This window comes from Leptonotus elevatus, chromosome 1 (genome assembly GCF_054856555.1).
Source record: "Leptonotus elevatus isolate MCC_2025b chromosome 1, RoL_Lele_1.0, whole genome shotgun sequence".
Taxonomy (NCBI): domain Eukaryota; kingdom Metazoa; phylum Chordata; class Actinopteri; order Syngnathiformes; family Syngnathidae; genus Leptonotus; species Leptonotus elevatus.
Genome location: NC_141239.1, coordinates 29397605 through 29417598, shown reverse-complemented (window position 1 = coordinate 29417598; position 19994 = coordinate 29397605). Strand labels below are relative to the sequence as shown.

The 19994-nt window shown below is 43.8% G+C and overlaps 2 protein-coding genes across 2 annotated transcripts; one reads left to right on the top strand and one right to left on the bottom strand.

The window, feature by feature from the left end:
- Window positions 1-33: 33 nt before the first annotated feature.
- On the bottom strand, window positions 34-14905 carry srrm2 (serine/arginine repetitive matrix 2). Its single transcript, XM_086090241.1, has 13 exons — window positions 14715-14905; window positions 13927-14181; window positions 12605-12703; window positions 11653-11835; window positions 10226-10309; window positions 8686-8748; window positions 8582-8611; window positions 8158-8274; window positions 7941-8070; window positions 3608-5127; window positions 1372-2661; window positions 1232-1294; window positions 34-812 (listed from the first exon to the last, which is right to left on the bottom strand). The coding sequence occupies exons 2-13, from the start codon at window positions 14172-14174 to the stop codon at window positions 695-697; spliced, it is 3945 nt and encodes a 1314-aa protein (XP_085946367.1). The 5' UTR covers window positions 14175-14181; window positions 14715-14905; the 3' UTR covers window positions 34-694.
- An 886-nt stretch (window positions 14906-15791) lies between these two features.
- arl6ip1 (ARL6 interacting reticulophagy regulator 1) lies at window positions 15792-18723 on the top strand. The gene is made up of 6 exons (XM_086087257.1): window positions 15792-15989; window positions 16689-16822; window positions 17204-17323; window positions 17712-17829; window positions 17902-17986; window positions 18282-18723. Exons 1-6 carry the CDS (start codon window positions 15954-15956, stop codon window positions 18398-18400), a joined length of 612 nt encoding a protein of 203 aa, XP_085943383.1. The 5' UTR covers window positions 15792-15953; the 3' UTR covers window positions 18401-18723.
- Window positions 18724-19994: the final 1271 nt, after the last annotated feature.

Below are 19994 nucleotides of genomic sequence, written 5' to 3'. Positions count from 1 at the left end.
AACACCGTCAGCGGAAGAGGCACGAGAGCAACGTCAGGAGTTGAAACATTTTATTTACATTTATATGCCGTAACACTCGCTAACAATACTAGAACCAAAGGGCTTTTATCTACTTGGTATTTATATACAAGTACAATTGTTTATTGCTTTACACCCGCCACAAAAAAAACTGTTTCATCTATTTGACAATTTGTGAGATCAGTTTTGAGGAAATGAAAGTGACTGGTTTGTTCTCTTAACAGTAAAATTTGGCTCAGTGATTAACCAACATTTCTGTTCTATTATCTAAAAAAACTACACATTTAGTTTTATCATTGGACTGATGCGCTCATTTCACGCTGATGTCCATCAGCGCAAAAAAAGGAACTAAAGAAGTTGATTAATTTTCAAATCCTCAAGAACCACCAAAAATGTGTTAACAATCAAGAGCACAGCAATAAAATGTACAATTTACTTTATTATCATCAACCATAGCAAAACAAAACCACATGGTGCGACACATAGGAAATTGAGCGAGGACACAGAACACCAGAAGTCACATGACAACCACATGACGCATCCACACTGGTGGTGAGCTGTCACAAGAGGAAGTGTTGTCAGCAGGTGTGTCTCTGCTCCGGTTGCTTCACTTCCTGCTGTCAGGAGGAGGAGCTTGTTTAAGGTCAAAGTTCACAAGGCGGGTCAGCAGAGGGGATCAACGAGGTCGACCCCTTGACTTGGTGGGAGCTCCTCGCATGTGTCGGGGAGGAGAATAGCTCAGCGAGCGAGAATCTCGCAAGGAGTCGGCCGGAACCCTGCGAGGGCGAACGCCACTGTCGGAAAAACAAACAAGACAAACGTCAACATCACAACTTTTACTTAACCTGGTTAATATTTTTTCGGATAATTTTAACACCTGAAGATTTTAACCTCCCCTTTACATTTATATTTTGAGTTCTCCATGATTTAAACTTCTTTAGCTTTAACTTTGAAATTTTAACATCCCGATGATTTCAACTTCCTGCTTTGAATTTGCCAATGATTTTCATGTCTTGGAGTTCCTAAAGAATTACATTTCCAGACAATTTTAACTTTATGATTTTAAGTTATTGATGATTTCAACTTACAAATGCTTTAATGCTTTAAAATTCTAGATTACAACTTTTTTATCTGAAGATTTTTACCTCCCTTGGCTTTACTTTTATGTAAACGTGACGATTTTAACTTTGCACTGATTTTAACTACTTCTCACCTCTTGTCCTTGTCTTTTTCAGTGTCTGAGGATGAGGATTGGGAACGCTGAGCTTTAGCTTTCCTGTTACAAAAAAAAAAAAAAAGACATCAATGAGGCATCCAGATCAAGTGTGAACACACTTCCGGTTTAATACGTACTCTTTTCCTGGCTGTGCCTCCGAGTCGGAACTGTCTGAAGAGGAGGATGACGAGGAGGAGGAGGAGGAAGAAGAAGAGGAGGAGGATGAGGATGAAGAAGATGAAGAGCTACTACTTTGGCTTGCTTTCTTGTTCAATTCCTTGCCGTTGACGCCGTGTTCGGTGGCCACTTCCTGCCGGGGCGGCGGACGGGCCACGGGCGGAGGAGACTTCCTGCTCATGGCTCTCGATGACCCATTGTGCTCCGATAGGCCGTCGGAGCCTCGCGTGGCCGGCGCTGCAACGGCAACCACGCGAGATAGCGACGAGTCGGACCTGCTTTTTGGCATCCTGTGCTCACGCCTTTCATCTTCATGCTGGTTTTTCTTCTCCTGCTCCGGAGGATTTGCGTCTTTCTTGTTTGGCGGCAGCGAAGGTGAAGACGATGATGAGGAGGAGGAGGAGGAAGACGAGGAGCTGGAGGAAGAAGACGAAGACGAGGACCCGCTGGACTTGCGAGCGTTTTTCTCCGGTGGCGCTCGTTGCTCCTGCCTGCCTCGAGGCTTGTCTGCTTCGCCCTCTTGCTTCCTGGCACCTTCTGAGGACGCAGAGTGACTGGTCTTTTTTGGCGAACGACTGGTCGGCCCTCGCCCTCTTGGGGGTAATGGCGAGCGACTGAGACGCCTCCTCGCTGATGGCGATGGTGAGCGACTGATCCGCTTTCTCACGGGCAACAGACTGGTCTGTGGTGAGCAACTGGTTCGCTTCCTCATGGGCGAGCGACTGGTCAGCCTCCTGGCTGGCGAGCGACTGGTCTGCCTCCTGGCTGGCGAGCGACTGGTCTGCCTCCTGGCTGGCGAGCGACTGGTCTGCCTCCTGGCTGGCGAGCGACTGGTCTGCCTCCTGGCTGGCGAGCGACTGGTCTGCCTCCTGGCTGGCGAGCGACTGGTCTGCCTCCTGGCTGGCGAGCGACTGGTCTGCCTCCTGGCTGGCGAGCGACTGGTCTGCCTCCTGGCTGGCGAGCGACTGGCCAGCCTCCTGGCTGGCGAGCGACTGGCCAGCCTCCTGACTGGCGAGCGACTGGCCAGCCTCCTGACTGGCGAGCGACTGGTCAGCCTCCTGACTGGCGAGCGACTGGTCCTCCTCCTCAGCAGAGGCAAAGGAGACCGACTGGATGGCCTCTTCCGCAACGGTGACGGCGAGCGACTCATCCGCCTCCTGATTGGCGAGCGACTGCTCCGTCTCCTTCGCGGCGGAGATGGCGAGCGACTGTTCCGTCTTCTGTGGAGCGGCGAAGGTGGGTGGCGGCCCCTAGGGGACAAACGGACATTTGGTCATGCAATCATCAAGAATGACATTGTGGTTTTCTGCAGGGGTGCAAGATATGGCCTTCAATCAACACTCGCTAATGATTTCAACTGATTTAAACTTTGTTTCTGGATAAGCAAAACTTATTGTCGTCAACTTCCCGATGTTTGCAACTTCTCTTGCGGTAAACTTTTCTATTGTGGAAAATGTCCTAACGATTTCAATTTCCAGACAAATTCAATGCCATAATAATTTCTATTTCCTGTTTAATTCAACTTCCCAATTATTTCAACTTCCTCCTGATTTTAACTTAACCATGAGTTAAATTTCCTGATGAACCGATTTTTTTTTAAAGCGTATATTTATTGAACAACTTTTAGGGCTCATAAAATAGTGGCGTTGAAAAAAAATCTTATTCAATGGACATCTTTGTTTTAAAAATCTGTTTTTCTTTTTTGTTGAGTGGTGGATTGTGTGCGTGTGTTGGTGCTCCTCCCCGATTGGTGGCACGTAACAAACCTAACAAAAAGTTCCGGGATCTCCAAGGGGCAGTAGCATGGTTTCAAAAGTTAAATAAAAACATAAACAAGTAAATAGCTCTAGTACTGTATTCCAAAATTAAGTATAATTTTTGTACTTATCTTAGTTAATTTCAAACAAACAAGAACAGAAGGTGCAGAGAGTTCCCAGGATCAGCAGCATCTCTGAAATTTTAAATAATCAGTTCCCTGAAGCTAACATGTTTTAAATGGATCCATTATCGGCCATATGATTCTTCAAAATGGCCGAGGCTGATATTCGTCAAAGATTCAAATGCAGTTACTCCCTGTTCACTACAAAGTGATTTTTAGTGGCTGGACTCTCTCGGTCCACTGTACAAATCCCTATTTGGGGAGTAGTAATATATGAATGATTCCAAATATCCACCAGCTTGTGTTTAACTTCTTACCTGATTAGCGGGCTCCGTCTCCTGGGGCTCCTGGACCTGCTACGTCTGGCGTTCCTTTCCCATCCTCGATCCCGGTCCCACTCCTGGTCCCTGAGGCGGGCTGGAGGAGGACTGCTTCTCCTGGTGCGGGGCAAAGGGTCCTGGTACTGCTTGGGTGGGGTGGCACGGTGGGCCGGTGGAGAGCGGGACCTCCTGGTCGGCTTCTCCCGCGGACTATGGCGGTCCTGCTGGTTTTTGCCTGAAGGGGGGTCCGCAAGGGCTCTTTGAGTGGGTCGCTCCTTGTTGTCTTCCATCCGCTCGGGGGGTCTTCGGGCTTCTTGTGAGCTGTCAGCGCGTCCGTTGGTGACGAACCTTTGAACAGCTGCTCCGATGGAAGACAAGTTTGTCTTTTCTCTCATCTGGGGTTGGTCTTCGTCTTCTGACGATGAGGATGAAGAGGAGGACGAAGACGAAGACGAGGAGGACGAGGACGAGTCACTGTCATTGCTGCACTCTTTTTGTTCCTGCGCCTGCTGCTTTGGAGGACTTCTGGTCCTGGTGTCAGGTTTCTGCTGAATTCGCTTTGCCTCGTCTAACTTCCTCCCTCCATCTTCTCGGCTTTTGTCTTGGCGTCCGTTGAAGGGTGGAGAACGAGAAGAAGGACGACGAGAAGTGACGTCCGCTCTCTTTGCGGCCTCCTTACTCTTGGATGTCTGAATCATGTCTCCTCTGTTCCTCCTCTCAGGAGATGGCAACGGGGGCGAGGAGTCGTGCCTGGTCCTTGTGTCTCGCTTCGCGGCATTCTTCTCCTCCTCTGGTTGCGCTCTTCTGCCGCGACCAGTCTTGGCGTCCATTTTGGGAGGTGAAGGTGAAGGGGATTCATGTCTGGTTCTTGTGTCCCGCTTGCCGGCGTTCCTCTCCGCCGGTTCCATACCTCTGCTACGAGCGATCCTGGAGTCCACTCTGGGAGGTGAAGGAGAAGAGGAGTCATGTCTGGTCCTTGTGTCCCGCTTCCCTGTGTTCTTGTCTTCCTCTCGTTCGGCTCCTCTGTTGCGAGCAGTCCTGGCGTCCGCTCTGGGAGCTGAAGGCGAAGAAGAGTCGTGTCGGGTTCTTGTGTCCCGCTTCCCGGCGTTCCGCTCTTCCTCTCGTTCGGCTTTTCTGCTTCGACCAGTCCTGGCTTCCATTTTGGGAGGTGAAGGAGAAGAGGAGTCACGTCTCACCTTCTGAGGAGGACACGGCTTTGCTTTGTCTCGCTGTTCTCTGCTCCCTGAACGCCTTCCCCGTCCTTTGTCACTTTCTGGACTTTTTGATCTTCTACCTCTCTGTTTGCCCGTTTCTTTGCTCCTGGAGCTCCTCCGGGTGTCCTCCTCATTGTCCCTCTTTCTTTTGTCCATCTCTTTACTGCGTGAACGCCGTCTTTCGCTGGGTCGCTCTTTGCTCCTCTCAATCTCTTTCTTTCTGTCGGCCTTTGGAGGCGAGGACGGGGAAGAGGAGTCTCGTCTCCTCCTGGGAAGGGAGGCCACTGTCCTCTCTTTCTCTTTCTAGTGGCAGACAGACAGAACAGGAAGTCAGTGGGCATGTGTAGTGACTATTGAGAGTTTACTAGTTGGGGGTGGGAGGGGACGGGTTTTACCTTCCTTATCATCGTACCTGTAAATTGACTAATAACCACCTGCTAGGCCTCACAGTGTCCGTTCCCCACCTTGGTTACAGTTATTTGAAGTACAGATGATGCAGTAATGTTGTCAAAATGTTGACTTTGATACTATAACCTGCATTAAATACCTCAATACCGGTAGTGAAATGATACCATGGCAAAAACTTAAAACGGTAAAAAGCAGTGAAATGATAGCTGACTGCTAAACAACTTCAAATTTGTTTTATTTGCATTAATACTAATAGGGCTGCCAAGATTAGTCGACTAGGCACAACAACGTTGACGATCGAAATCGTCGACAATTCATATTAATGGGCGACGAGTCGTTTAGGAATTGCTTTATTTGGTGCGCTGTTTTTCTATCAAAAACTGCCTCGTCTCGCACTTCTCCCACTGGAGTGTCATAGCTAACCCGTGTTAACAACAGAACCTGAAACCTCAGGCGCCAAAATACTTAATACGATGCAAACCTCCCTTTCGTGGCACCGCGGCAGTGATAAAGCAGCATTTATTTATCAATCAGGCCAATGACTGGTTCGAGACATGTTGTCATCAATGTGCAACTGCGCAAACCACCACCCCGGGAAAACAGCTGCCATTAATTCATTTGCCCCCAAAAACGTATAAATACGTTCAATTTTTAATGTTTTAAGTGTCCCAAAGACGTATTTATACTTTTTTTATGCTAGAGCATACAGAAGGCTTTAATGAAGCCTCTCAACTGCAGAGAACGGTTGAGGAAATAGTAATTATTACAAAAATGGCCAGCAGGGTAGCAGCAGAGCAAAACAGATCAATGTTGATTTTTTAATTTTTTTATTTACCCACAGTTCTATAAAGATTTGTGAATAATGATGAAACTTAGCTATATTCTAATGCTAATTGCTGCAAAACAGAAACAGAGAGAAATGTACCCCCCCCCCCCCCCCCCCGATGAAACAAGGGACTAATCTTTCTTTTGGTCGGTTCCATATTTTTATAGGAATAGAACACAATATTCTGTGGGCCTTGCAAAATCAATCAAAATCCAGTAAAACAGCCGTGAGCAAAGGGGAATTGCTTCAGTGAAAATGGCTGAGAGTGAATGAGTTAATGATGAAGAGAGGACAACAATGGCCTCGAAACAGATTAATGCTTGGACTTTTGATGAGCTGCAAGCCTTTTAAACATTATTGAATGCAGTCTTCTGCTTTCTGCAATACAGCGTTCCCTCGTTTGTTTTTTTACAGTGTATGCACGCGGAGTCAGAAAGCTCAGCGCGCCGTCAGCCATACGCCCCACGGTTCACGCAGGCCCGCGTCGGCCACGAGCGCTCGAGTGGAGTTTTGGGGGCACCGCGGCGATGCGGTCCCGGTCAAAATGGGTTTACGTGTCGCGGATCGACTGCCGACCAGCTTGTCGTGCCGAGACCGCCAGACGAATAGACCGACACGGGCAGGCGCGGGCCACCAGGCAGCAATGCGCTCCTCAGCCTCCCGGTCAAAATGGATTTCATTAAAATTAAGAGTGTCATTTCTAACAGCTATTTTGTTGTGTTTTTTTAAATTACTATTCTTATTAATTTAATTAAAATCTGGTTTTATTATTATTTTAAAATCTACAAAGGCCTACTGTATTTAAATAAGAGGTACAGAGGTGAGCCTATCAAGAAAAGTGCATGTATAAAGTGTGTGATGAGGTGTTACTTAAAACATATATAATAAATGAAAAAAATACAGTACGAACAAAAAAACAAAAAAATATACTGTGCTGTATAATAAAATAAAATAAATTTAATGGAAAAAATTACTGTAAATGAAAAAAGAACATACAGTATATGATGAATGAAAAGCATTCATAATAAATTAAAAATCATACCAAAATAAAAAAACATGTATAATAAATGACAAAATACATATAAAATAAAATTAACGCGGATTTCCATTATCGCGGGTAGTTTTTGGAACGCAACGCAACACTGGCGAAAAACGAGGGAACACTGTATTCATTTGATGTCTTCTGGCTGAAATAGCCACAAACCAAGCACCAGGTACAAAAAAACATCCACGCTCTCCATAATTTTTTCGTCTGTGTGTGTGTGCCGTGCATGCTAGCTGCTGTCGCTTTAGCATGACGTCATTGGCAAGATGAGGAGGGGCTGCTGGGTGGTGGCCGTGGCAGTGGAGACGCACTGCTTTTTGGTGTAGAGCCAAGTAGAGCAGAGCAGAGTAGGGTAGGGTAGAGTAGGATAGATCCCGTCGGTGGAAACGAGGCTATAAAGCAGAGGTGGGCATCAAGAGTCCTGCAGGTTTTCCATGTTGCTCTTCTCCAACACAGCTGATATATGATCAGCTCATCAGCAAGCTCTGCATAAGCCTGATAACGATCCTGTTGATTGGAATCAGCTTGTGTTGGAAGTGAGAAACCTCCAAAACCTCCAGGACCAAGATTGCCCACCTCTGCTACAGAATCTTGGAGATCCATTTAATCACAGGACAGGATTTAACGTGACGCACGTCACACACGGGCTTCCGCCTTAAGTACAACAGCAGCAGCAGACGCACACCGGCCCCATCTGACAGAGTTGGAGCACTTTCGCCAGATTTTTTTTTTTGGGGTAGCTTTTCTTTAGCTGGCTGTATGTAAACCTCCCAACCTCGTACGTTGGTGCACTCGTGAACCAGAGATCACAAATACTCAAGTTAGAGTGCACCTTACCTCATCACCTCCTCGACGTCGTGGGCTTTGCTCGTCACGGCCTCGTCTCCTGTCCGGAGATCTCGGCCTTCGTCCATTGTCGACTTCTTGTACCTTGCTCTGACGCGATCGCAAAGGTGCAGGCGAGCGACTGTTAATATCCCAGAAAAAAAAAAAGGATAAGTTAATAAAATGGACAACGAATAAAATCTAACAAATTAAAGGTCAAATGTCACACCTGCGGGATGAATTGGACGAGACGCTCCGTTGTGGCGCTGTCTGTGTCTTTGCGGGACTTTTACTGGCGCGCTTCTTTTTGTTCTTTGACGCCTTCTTCTGCTTCTCGTCCGAGGAACTGAGAAGAGAACAAATATACTGTACTGTCGTTTGGTTTCATTTCACCTGTTGCTGCTGCTCCACCAGGCAACACTGGTGGGAAGTAACCAAGTACAAATACTTTTACTGCATTTGTTTTTCCAAAATTTCCCAACAAATTCCAACATTTAAAAACTTTTTTGTACTCTCCTTTGTACTCTTTATCTGTACTTTTGTAACTTTACTTGGGTAAAGGAGTTGAAACAGTACTACTACTTGTACACAAATACAGTATTTGTACTTAAACTGGAGTACAGAATGCAAATACTTCAAGAGTCAAGTCCTACCTGTCGTCTTCCTCCTCCACTGAGGACTCGCTGAAAAATAAATTAGAAGTCAACAGCTGCGGCCGGTCAAGTTGGACATGAAACAGTGAACCAAAGTCAAATACCGTTTCTTCTTCTTTTTCTTTGATTTTTTCTCTCGGCGAGGAGGTGGAGAGGGACTCTGTGAGCTGCAAGATGATACGGCGGCGACAACTTATTGAAATGGCATTTTCAACTCATGAGGTTTCATCTGCTTACTGACACAGAAATGGCGTTTTAGAGCCTAAAAATATTTATAGATAGCCTCCAATGGGCTTTAGGCCAAGTACCACTACCACTATTATGACATAAAACTTCAATTCACACAAAGACACAATTGTGAGCACAGGCATTTTAGTGCATGTTTGTTGAAAGCTTGAATTTAGGGTAAAAAACTGTGTGTTTGGCACCATCTTATATAAACACAATTTGGCTGTTTGTCCTCATTACACGAGAAGTCAGTTGTTATGTCACCTGTGAAGTGTGATGGTAGTCGCTCTGCAATCCACCGGTTCAGGTTAGTTATTTTATTAGCATAGCATTTGGTTAGTTTATTTCGCATTGCCTTTCATAGTATAGACATTTAGATTGTAGTTTTCACTGCTGCTGTCAATCATCGCCACACAACGCCCAACCCAACGGTCCTCCAGGCAACACCCCCTTTGAGCGTCAATTTATAATTTGAGTGAAGGGTGGAGCAAGAGTCTGGCTTCCTGTTCATCTACCCTTTAAGTATCAGTGTCTGGTTTCGGCAGCCTAGCCTTTAGAGCTGTCAAAATTAATCGATTAATCGACAAGTAATCCATTATCAAATTAATTGACAACTATTTTAATAATCGAGTAATCGTTTGGAGCCATTTATTTATTTAAAATTGTCCAAGTCCTCTGATTTCAGCATATCAACAGTAATTGTTCACTGATATCTGTAGTCATTCATGCAAGAAGACTAATTATCTTCTTTGTTTAATAAAAATAAAACATTTGGAAACATCTGTTTTTACTTTGGAAAACAATGACTGAACCGGTAACATAGTACAACAACAATATCCTCTTTTTTTTCATCATTATACGAATAAAAGCGTACAAAATTACCACCAATCACTGGTTGATAAACAGTAATCAGGGGAAAATGCTTTTGTAATACACTTTAATACAACATTTTAATGAACCCTTTTAGTTGATTAATCGATAGATTAATCGATTCTAAAAATATCCGATAGTGATAACACTAGCAGCCTTCATATGTACCCGATACCTTGAAAAAAGGCTGATATCGGCACAACGCCGATGCATGGTGTTGGTGGTATTCCATATTTTAAGATTAAGGGAAAAGTTCACGAGTGTATGGTAAACGTTGATAAAGAGTGTGGGGAAATAAATAATTCATGCCGCCCATGAGTATTTAATTGTTCTTTCTGTCACTTCCTAGTGAGAGGAACATTGTTGTTTGTAGTAAATTAATGTCGGCCTAATTAAGTGAAATTGTTTAATTTCCCTTAGCACTATGGTTGGGAATCGGTGCTCCGTGCTCTGCAACAAAAGTAGTGACCCGGAGTCCACGTTACGGTTTTCTGTTCTTTTTGCTCATCTCCGCAAACATGTTTATTCTATTTGAGCTTAGCTTACCCGGCTCTCTTCTTGTTCTTCTTTTTCTTCTTGCGACTGCGTTTCTTTGGTGGGGAATCCGACTCATCCGAATCCTCAACCAGCCTGCGGACGACCACACACTTATACAGATCTGATTTTCTAAATTATTGTAAATTTTTGCACACAATGGCATGAGTACAGAATGATAGAGACAAGTTGAAATTAAACCAAAATCAACAAGGTATGACAGAGGAAAAAGAACTTGACACTAGCATGCAATTGTGCTAGGGGGTGTTGAGAGGCATTTTGAGGAGCATAAATTTTTGGGGGAGAAAAGAAAAGAATGAATTTTTTTTTTTATTAAGAATGAGCAGCCGGAGTAATGTTTGGAGGGATTAGTTCTGGACAACTTGCATGAATAGGGACCACCATTGTCGTTAGTGATGCACCGAATATTCGGCCACCGAAATTTTTGGCTGAAATAAAATTTGGGCCGGAAAATATTGCCGAAATAGGATGTTGTGGTAACGCAAGCAAAAAAAAACAGCTGCAAGCAAGCGTATGTATGAATTAAACGCCGGGGTAAGCGTTAATTCATGAGCAGTAGCTGAAAGCTAGCGTCTTGAGGCTAACCCGGTCGATGCTATCTCAAATCAGCAGCGAGGAATACGGCACAAGGTTTTAGCGGAAAGCAGTATCGTGATCTCCGTATGGTGTGTTCGCCAGCGAGAGAAGAGGACGCAGAAGACAACACAAGGCAAGTGTGTGCGTGTAGCAGCTACGCGCTAGCTTACAGCGATCGAACTTCTTATTCTGCAACTGAAGTGTCGTAGCAGATTGTTTGCTGCTTAAATGCAAATAAAGCCCCCGTTGAATAAGAAACACGGCGCCCGGTTCCTTTACATGATAAATGAATTTATTTCACATGACCGAGACGAGAGCTGCGTTATCAGCAGCGACCCAAATCAATTGAGGTTGACGGGTGACGACACTCGAAAAAGTTGACAAAAGTAAAGCTTCATCTCCAAATTATCACGTCCAACAATGTGCAGAAAAGCACTGTGTCTGTGAGCTAACGACAACTTTATTTATCATAGAATAACAAACGCAATGACATGACACTGCACTGTGTGCTTACTGTATGCTTGTGGTTATTCTCATTCATTCATCTCATTTATTTCTCGATCATTACGGTAGTAATATGTGTTGAAAATGGAGTGGAATGACTGTAGCTAACGGGGAATCTGAGTGATATTAAATATTGGTTTTTTATTATTATTATTTTATTTTATCGTTTCGGCCCAAAATGTTCATTTCGTTGCACCCCTAATTGTCATAATGGTCGATATTTTCTTCTACGGTAAATAAACCACCATTCACTCGGGTAATTACCTCCTGTTCGTCCTGAGACAGGAAGTAATCTAGCTTCATGCTACTCCTGAAAAAATTTAAAACTGTGTACTCACGTGTATTTCTGCTGCTGCTTTTCCCGTTCCAAACGCTCCTGCTCGCGCTTCTCCTTCTCCTTCTCCTTGCGGTCGGCATGGAAGGACGAGCCGTCCACATAGTCGCTGGAGATGCCGAAGGCGGCTCGGAGCCGATCGTTCTTCTGCTGGTTGGCCGCCGCCAGGGCGTGCGTTTCTGTTATACTGAGCGGACCAAAAACACTCAGGTCAATAAAATCCGAATAATTCACACAACAAATAAAGTACTTTTGTTAAATAATCTAGGTCAGAGACATCAGTAATGCAGAATTTGACATTTTTGATTCCACATAATGCAGGTTCCGAATAACTTTGCACCTATCAACTATAGAGAATTCCACATTGGTGGAGGAAGCAAGAAAACAAACTCGGAGTTTGTCATCATTCCGGGAGGATTAACTAAGGAACTCCAAGTCTCCAACCGCTGGACATTGACGTAAACTGGGCATTCAAATTTAAGTTCAGAGCAGCGTTTGTGCGCTGGATGAGAGAAGGCGAACACACTTTCACCAAACTGGGAGGCAGCATCGGGCGAGTACGCCACTGTATGTGAATGAATTGTGGACGCCTGGGCAAACGTGTTAGCGTGCACTGTTGTTCGAGCTTTTGCGAAAGCCAGCATCATTGCTGAACAGCTGCACGGCAGCGAGACTGACTCCGATAATGACAAGGGGGAACCTGGCAAATTTAATGGAGAAATTGCTCAACTGTTCAATTCGGATACAGAAGATGAGGACTTTGATTGATTTGTGGATGAAGACTGATCAAAAATAATGTGAGCACATTGTTAAATTGTTGAATCACCCAAAATATGTCAATATTCATGAACAAAGTGTTTGTTTGATCCAGCATTGGGTGCGTCACGTGCGAATGATAAGAATAGCAACACATATTCCACAATTTGAGCCAGGAAAATCATTAGTTGTTGTCTTACCTGGCTTTGTCACCAGCGGCGGGAAGAGGCGGCTGATGTTTTTCCTGCAGCATCATTCGGAAGCTGTTCACCTTCTCCTCGATCTCCTCTGCCGAGTATCTGAGGTGACAAGCAGACAGCGGTGTAAAAAGATAAATAAATAAAAAGCAGCACGGATGCTCCTGGAACAAACTTTGTTTTGTTGATCACATCACTTCAGGGTAAAATCAACGACATAATAACTAAAACGTTCAACAGCTGCAGAAATTGCATGTGAATGCAGAAGATTAAAAGGTCGTCAAAATTAATTAAAAGCAGAATGTGAGAAATGGAAAAAAATATATCAAAATACTGATTTATAATATAGTGCTGATATCATAGGAATGGCAAAATCCAGGGCAATGGATGATGATTTTGACTTTGTCCTGTGCTTTTTTACTATTTCTAACAACAATTGTTCATAGTTGAAAATAGCAACCTTAGAAAGGAAAGCAAATCTCCACAATGAGCTGAAAATTTAAAATTGGAAGGGTTTGAAATCGGTTGAGAATTGTGGAAGAATTGGGTTTTGAAACAATAATTTTGCCTAAGAAAATATAGAATAGCGCAAAAGGTGGGAATTTAGGGAATGTGAATAATGGTTCCACAAATGTCCTCAAAGAGCAAAACAGATGGAAAATGGACTGTGGAAAAAACAACAATTGGTCTATAAACACGGAATGATAATGTGACTCCATAAAAAGTTTAATTAATATGGGCATTTTGTCTTAGAAAATGTGTAATGTTGAAAAAAAGGTAATTGGTGGAATGTGAAAAATACTTACCTGCATTTCATGAATAAGATTAATACTTTAAATTGGAATTGTTTGAATAACCGAGGAATATGAAGGATGTGTAAAATTAGGTAAGTCTCAGAATTCAACGGAATGTTTCTTCACTGAAAATTTGCGATTGTGGGTAAAGTGGGCATTTGTGTGGCCATTTCAAAAAACATTGCCCAAATAAGTTCAATATTTCAACGTCGTATGAGTTTCCATCAGACTCCTGAACGAATGACATCGCCATCTGTCAACCACACTAATATTTTTCTTCTGTAATCCTGCTCACTTGAATGTTGACACTGTGCAATATCTCTGCAGCCTGCAATACTTCAATAGTCCAATCTTTGCTCATCATATTTATCTCTATTTGCAATAAATAGAGTGTTACTCCTATCGTTATTTGTACCTCTTTTATATTAATGGAGGGAGACTAGCAAGATTTTAAAAAGTCATTACACAAAGCAGTACTAATAAAAAGCGGCGTAGACTATCATAGACGTCATGATCAGTTTGCCACCTTACCCCTGCTCCTCCATCATGTCCTGGAACTTGGCGCACTCCAGTTCCAGCTGCCGTTTCCTCTGGTGCTCCAGGATTTCGGCATTGGGCTGCCGGTTGAGTTGACTCTCCAGCCGCTCGCGGTCTTTCTCATCGCGCTCGCCACCACGGTCATCGCGGGGCCGCTTGGCTCGCAGCGTGGACAGGTTGCGCTGGACGTAGCCATTGGTGCCACTACCCCGGGGAGTGGTCAGGCCGATGCCATTATACATGGCGGCTCTGAGGAGGAAAAAGGCGTTGCAATCCTCAATAAATTAGTACTCGATTAGTCGAGTAATTGTTGCACCTCTACAGTTGCCATAATGAAAATTTTCTGGAAAGGCTTATTTGTACATTAGTCAACATGTTTTTACTGCGTTAACATTTGAAAGACAGAAAAGCAAGTGTGTTGTTAAATCATGCATGTAGAAGACAAGTTTTTTACTGAATCACTCAAGATTCAGTTTGACGTGTGCTACGGATACAATTGTGACTCTTGGGCCCTTATTAACATCTCGTTTTATCAATCGATTATTTCCTTAATTAAGTAGTTTAAGAAAACGATTGAAGCACGTGCGCATAGGCATTCGTAGACGTCGTTTTGTACAATTTGGTTAGAAAGGGTGAAAATGTGTTCATTAACTACCCGTAGCATATATTTAGAACAGAAACTGTAGTGGCGAACGTCGCCACGGGCCTGGACAACTGTACAGGCCAAGCTAACAAGCATTTAGCAACTAGCTGGCAGGTGAGCTAAGGCGCCTGTTACGTACCACACTTTTCTCCGCTCCGGGAGAGACACGTCGCCGATGGGAACAGGAAATAACCTTCGTCTGGTCTTTATTTGCAGTTCGTTTAATCGCCGGTTGTCTGAAGAAAGTATGACAAAGAAGAAGAACGAGTGAAGACTGTTAGCTCTTAGCTAAGCCACACGCAAACGAAGGAGGGACGAAGTAAAAACCACTTGACATTACGTCACAAAGACGCGCTGGAAAAACCTGGTGCGTTCACTGTCCCATGAACGGCCTCCGTTCGTTGGGGTTCCAAATGTTAATACAGTAAACAAGCAATTAATTTAACATAATAAACGCTTTTATTTATATCATTAAATAAGTCATATCATGTCTATTCATTATCTAAATCGTTCATCCTCATTGGGGTCGCGGGCACATTAATTTTTTTTATTTTTACTTCTCCTATTTTTTTTTTAACCGGCGGGTACACGCTTCCATAATTCTGTAATACTTATATTGTGCTACTGTTACTGTTAACTTGAGTAAATAACCGTGCCTGTGTCGGTAGCAGATGTGATCGGGCTGCCAGATTGTATCGGGGCGTCTACAGATGACGTCACACTACATGATTTGCTGGAAATTGTCCGTTTACAATTGTTCAATAAAGTTATATGAAAGAAAATTCGGTAAAACATTGGAAATAAATTAATAAAGATGTCATTAAAATAAGAAAATGTATAGACTAAAATTGTAAAAACATGAATAAACCTAAGAATATGAAAGCAAGATACTTTAAGAATGTGTGTATTTATCATTTATTCAATCTATTCTATTATTTATTCAATATATCTTGCGTTTATATTTTTAGGTTTATTTACGTTTTCATCATTTCAGTCGGTACATTTTGTTGTTACAAAATTACATCTTTAATCATTTATTTCCAATGTTTGACGTCAACTGGATTATTTCCGGCCAATCCTGAAGCGTACCGTTCGTTTATAGGCGACCCCGATACGATCCGGCAGCCTGATCACATCTGGTACTGACATCGGATCAATGAAGTGTATTGAAGCCAAAGTAAAACAAACTCCATCTCCCATGATGCCCAACGCCTCGTTCGACGCAGGCGCTCCGGATCAAATCAGCCTGTCAAGTCTTCTCAATTCAACCGTAGGGACGCTGAGCAAACTGTCTCTGTGGCTCTCTGTTCAAAGATCTTCTCTTGTTTTTACAGATTTAAAACACAGACATTTCAAACAAGTTTCTACTTGAGCAACCATGGTCGAAGGAGACAACAAGAGCGCCAACATGCTGGTTAGTATGAAGATGACGTTGGTGTCGTCGCTATCGAAGGTTAGCTTGTGCTAATCCGCGGCTTTTGATGCTTCTTGAAGGGCCTCGGCTGTTAGCTGCCGGTTGCACGCACACTACCTTCTGTTTCATGGCGGTCGTTAATGTAAAGCTTCTGATTTTTTTTTGTCAAGTTGCTGCTGCTACTCGACGGTGACTTGACTACGTCCTCTGCTACCATGCTAAGCAGCTAGCGGTCCAGCCTTGCCTGAAGTTATCCGTGTGACTTGCGGTTTCTCCCTCATGACTGCTCTCACGTTGAAAGTAATCAATGAATGTAGGACAAGGTTCCAAACTATACTTTTTTTAAGCCTAGCATTTAGTGGCAGAAGTTTTGACACAACTTTAAAAACAAATTATGCAACTTAAATATTAAAAATGTAAAGTTGATCTATTTTTGACCTAGATAGTCTTTGTTTTTATATATTTATTAATTATATGTCATTATGAAAGCTGATAGTGTAGAAGTGGAAGCAATACATTAAAACACAAATAACAGACACCATAAGACACTAAAGCAATACTGAGTCAAAAGCCAAAAGAATAAAAATCAGTTTTAAAAGACGAGTGCCTATTAGCAGCAGCCATAAGGTCATTCCATAAGAAGGAACCAGCAACAGGAAAAGGATATGTTGTGATGTCATGTCATGTGTTGCGGCGCAGGCGCAGGAAACGGCGCAGTTGGAGGAGCAGCTTCAGGCATGGGGCGAGGTGATCCTGGTGGGCGACCGTGTGCTGCGCTGGGAAAAGCCGTGGTTTCCTGGAGCGCTACTGGCCGTCACCACCACGCTATTCCTGTGAGTCTGCCATGCCTAAATCGCGAGATAGTATGGTGAGGCAGCCATTTTGAGTGCCCCTGGGATGTGTAGTGAGTGGAGGTTGCCATTCAAAATTCAATTGAATAGTTTTTCTATAGCGCAAAATCACAACACATCTTATCTCAGGGTATTTTACACGTCACGCTCCTCTTTTACTACAAGACAGAGCAAAGAAAATGAGTGAGACAGACTGTGTGACAGTCTCCGAGACACTACACTACAAGAAAATGTTTTTTTAGGAACTATCTTGGTCTACTCCATACAAATCCCTTTGTAGCAACTCTGCAATGATTCTGAATGTTGCCATTGCTTGCGAGTCCCGTTGGCAACCATGTTACGTCAACGTCTTGTCCCTCTCAGGCTGATTTACTACTTGGACCCGTCGGTGCTGACGGGCGTGTCGAGTGGTGTCATGCTGCTGTGCCTGGCTGACTATCTGGTACCCACGCTGGCACCCAGAGTCTTTGGCTCCAACAAGTGGTGAGAACGTTGCAGCGTCTACTTCCTGTGTGCCTTTTATTAACATTATTTTCTTGGTAGTCCACGTCCACTTCTGTGTGAGCTGGTACTTCCTGTAGTGTGTGTGTGTACTTGTACATACTACATTGTGAGGACCAAAATACGTCTTTAACCAATAGATTGAGGACATTTTTGTGAAGTGAGGACATTTTGGCCGGTCGTCACAACTCAAGACCTCTGTTTGAGGGTCAAGACTTGGTTTTAGAGTTTAGGTTTGAATTGGGTTATGGTTGAGGTTAGGGTAAGGAATGGGGGTAGGCAATCATTTTTGATGGTTGGCGTTAGTGGGAGGGGCTAGGAAATGCATTATGTCTATGGATGTCCTCAAAAGTACCTGTGTGTACGTCAGGACCACAGAGCAGCAGCAGCGCTTCCACGAGATCTGCGGCAACATGGTGAAGACACAGCGCCGCCTGCTTGGCTGGTGTCGCCGTTTGTGCACACTCAAGGAAGAGAAGCCAAAAATGGTAAAAATAAATGAAAATGCCGCCTGGCCCAAATGAGCCCGTGTGACCGTGTGGTCCGATGTCATTTCTCAGTACTTCGCGTCGGTGATTAGCAGCCTGCTGGTGGTGGCCTGGATTGGACAGCAGGTGCACAACCTCTTGCTCACCTACCTAATTGGTTAGTAAGCGCACAATAGACACAAAAAGTATTGTCAGCCTTTGACTGTGCATGTTCCCCTGTGATATGATGACAATGACATAATTCACAAATTAAAATCATATTTAATCTTTCAAAATCCTACAGTGATTTCTATTATTTTTAACATTCTCTCACAGTTAAAGTACACTTATGATTACAAATTACAGACCTCTGTCATCGTTTAAGTGGGTGAACTTGTACAAAGCATGGCAGACTAAATCGTTTTTTGCCCCACTGTATTATCATTCACTCTATGATTTTTTTGTTGTTTCAGTGAGCTTGTTGCTTTTGCTGCCGGGTCTCAACCAGCATGGCGTCCTGTCCAAGTACGCCGCCATGGCCAAGAGAGAAATCAATAAGCTGATCAAGAACAAGGAGAAGAAAAACGAGTAGACTCGCAATGCATAAAAACACACACACATACACACACGCAAACTACTGACTTGTTAACTGGCAGTGCGATGGCACACTTCTTGTCATCTTCGTCATTTGTGTGATCATGTAGCTGCTCATCTTCATCATCTTTCAAGTCAACTGGATAGCAAGCAGTAAAAGCGCAAGTAATACAAAAAAGAAAACCTGCTGCGAGCTGAACTCTGGCCCCGCCCACTCCTCTGCTGTCATGTAAATAAGCCCCTCCCGCTCTGGTGTGTTTGTGTTCTGTCGTGACTCATTTGAATCTTTACAATGTGAATAAAGTTGACTTTAAACAATTATTGTGCTGCTCCATTTTCAATTCATTTTCTTTCCCTTATTTGGAGTCAGCAATTTTTTAGCCGGGGAGCCCAGACTTCCCTCTCCAGCCACTTCGGCCAGCTATTCCAGGGGAATCCCAAGGTGTTCCCAGGCCAACAAGGGAGACTGTCTCTCCGGCGTGTCCTTCGGTCATCCCCAGGGCCTTGTCCCGGTGTGCCGGAACACCTCACCAGGAGGCATCCTATCATCCACCCGATGCCCCCTGCCACTGAGGAGCTTTTTAACCGCCTCGGTGACATCAAGCCCAAAGATGGGAAAGCCTGCCTCCAGAGACCCCAGACTCTGCTTCCTCATAGTCTTTAAAGTATTGTTTCCAGCGATTGACAATGTGCCAAGTTAAGGTCAGTAGCAGCACCCCAGTGTTGATGGTGCACTGCTTTCCCCTACTGAGACATCGGATGGTGGACCAGAATGTCTTTGAAGCCATCCGGAAGTCTTTCTCCATGGCTTCACTACTACTCCCACGCTCAAAATTTTGCCTCAGTGACCATGCACCGCCTCCCCAGGATGTGGATGAAGTTCTGTCATAGTTGGGAGTTGAAACTCATTCTGACGGGGGACTCTGCTTGATGTTCCCAAGTCCCCAGCAGACCCTCATGATATGTGATATTGGTCCTCCGGTCCCTCAGACCTGTGGGGGTCACACAAACCCCTGCGCCACCATAGGGTAACCGCTCATGAAGGGGAGCTTGTGTGTGTGTGTGTCAAATACAAATTTAAATTCAATGACCTTTGATTATGCAAGCACTGTTAAGATAATCATCAGTGAAATATGATAGGAATTCGTGACAAAATGAAATCAACAGCTTGTTCGTCAACTCAAAGAATGAATCACTTTTTGTTCCCAATTAAGTCTGATTGCAGTCACATTTGCACAAAAGAAGTTATTCTAATTGATAAACATATTTGTCAATCTATTAACACTTTCTTTGTGTAAAAAAAAAAGAAAGATGGTATGACTGATTTCAAACATCCGCCTGTAAACAAAAGGTGGCTTGAATGTCATCTGAATACACACCTTAATATTGTTCAATGAACTGTCACATTAAAAAAGCACTAAGGAACTTTTCAACCTTAAACAAATGGTTCCATAACACTTCTAATGAAACATGGACTTAAAACTAGTCAAATGGTACCTTTGCCATGGCCTGAGGCGGTCTGTATCATTTTTACTGGCACTAAGCAACTTTGAGGAGGATGGTAGGAACACTGCCACACAAAAAAGAACAAA

Bases quoted from the DNA above. Each gene is read 5' to 3' on its own strand.
- arl6ip1 (XM_086087257.1), top strand. From the start codon at position 15,954: ATGGTCGAAGGAGACAACAAGAGCGCCAACATGCTG. The intron at 15,990-16,688 runs GTTAGTATGAAG...GTTGCGGCGCAG, and splicing joins ACAAGAGCGCCAACATGCTG to GCGCAGGAAACGGCGCAGTT. The intron at 16,823-17,203 runs GTGAGTCTGCCA...TGTCCCTCTCAG, and splicing joins GTCACCACCACGCTATTCCT to GCTGATTTACTACTTGGACC.
- srrm2 (XM_086090241.1), bottom strand. From the start codon at position 14,174: ATGTATAATGGCATCGGCCTGACCACTCCCCGGGGTAGTGGCACCAAT. The intron at 10,310-11,652 runs GTGAGTACACAG...GGTCGTCCGCAG, and splicing joins AAGCAGCAGCAGAAATACAC to GCTGGTTGAGGATTCGGATG. The intron at 2,662-3,607 runs GTAAGAAGTTAA...TTTGTCCCCTAG, and splicing joins AGACGGAGCCCGCTAATCAG to GGGCCGCCACCCACCTTCGC.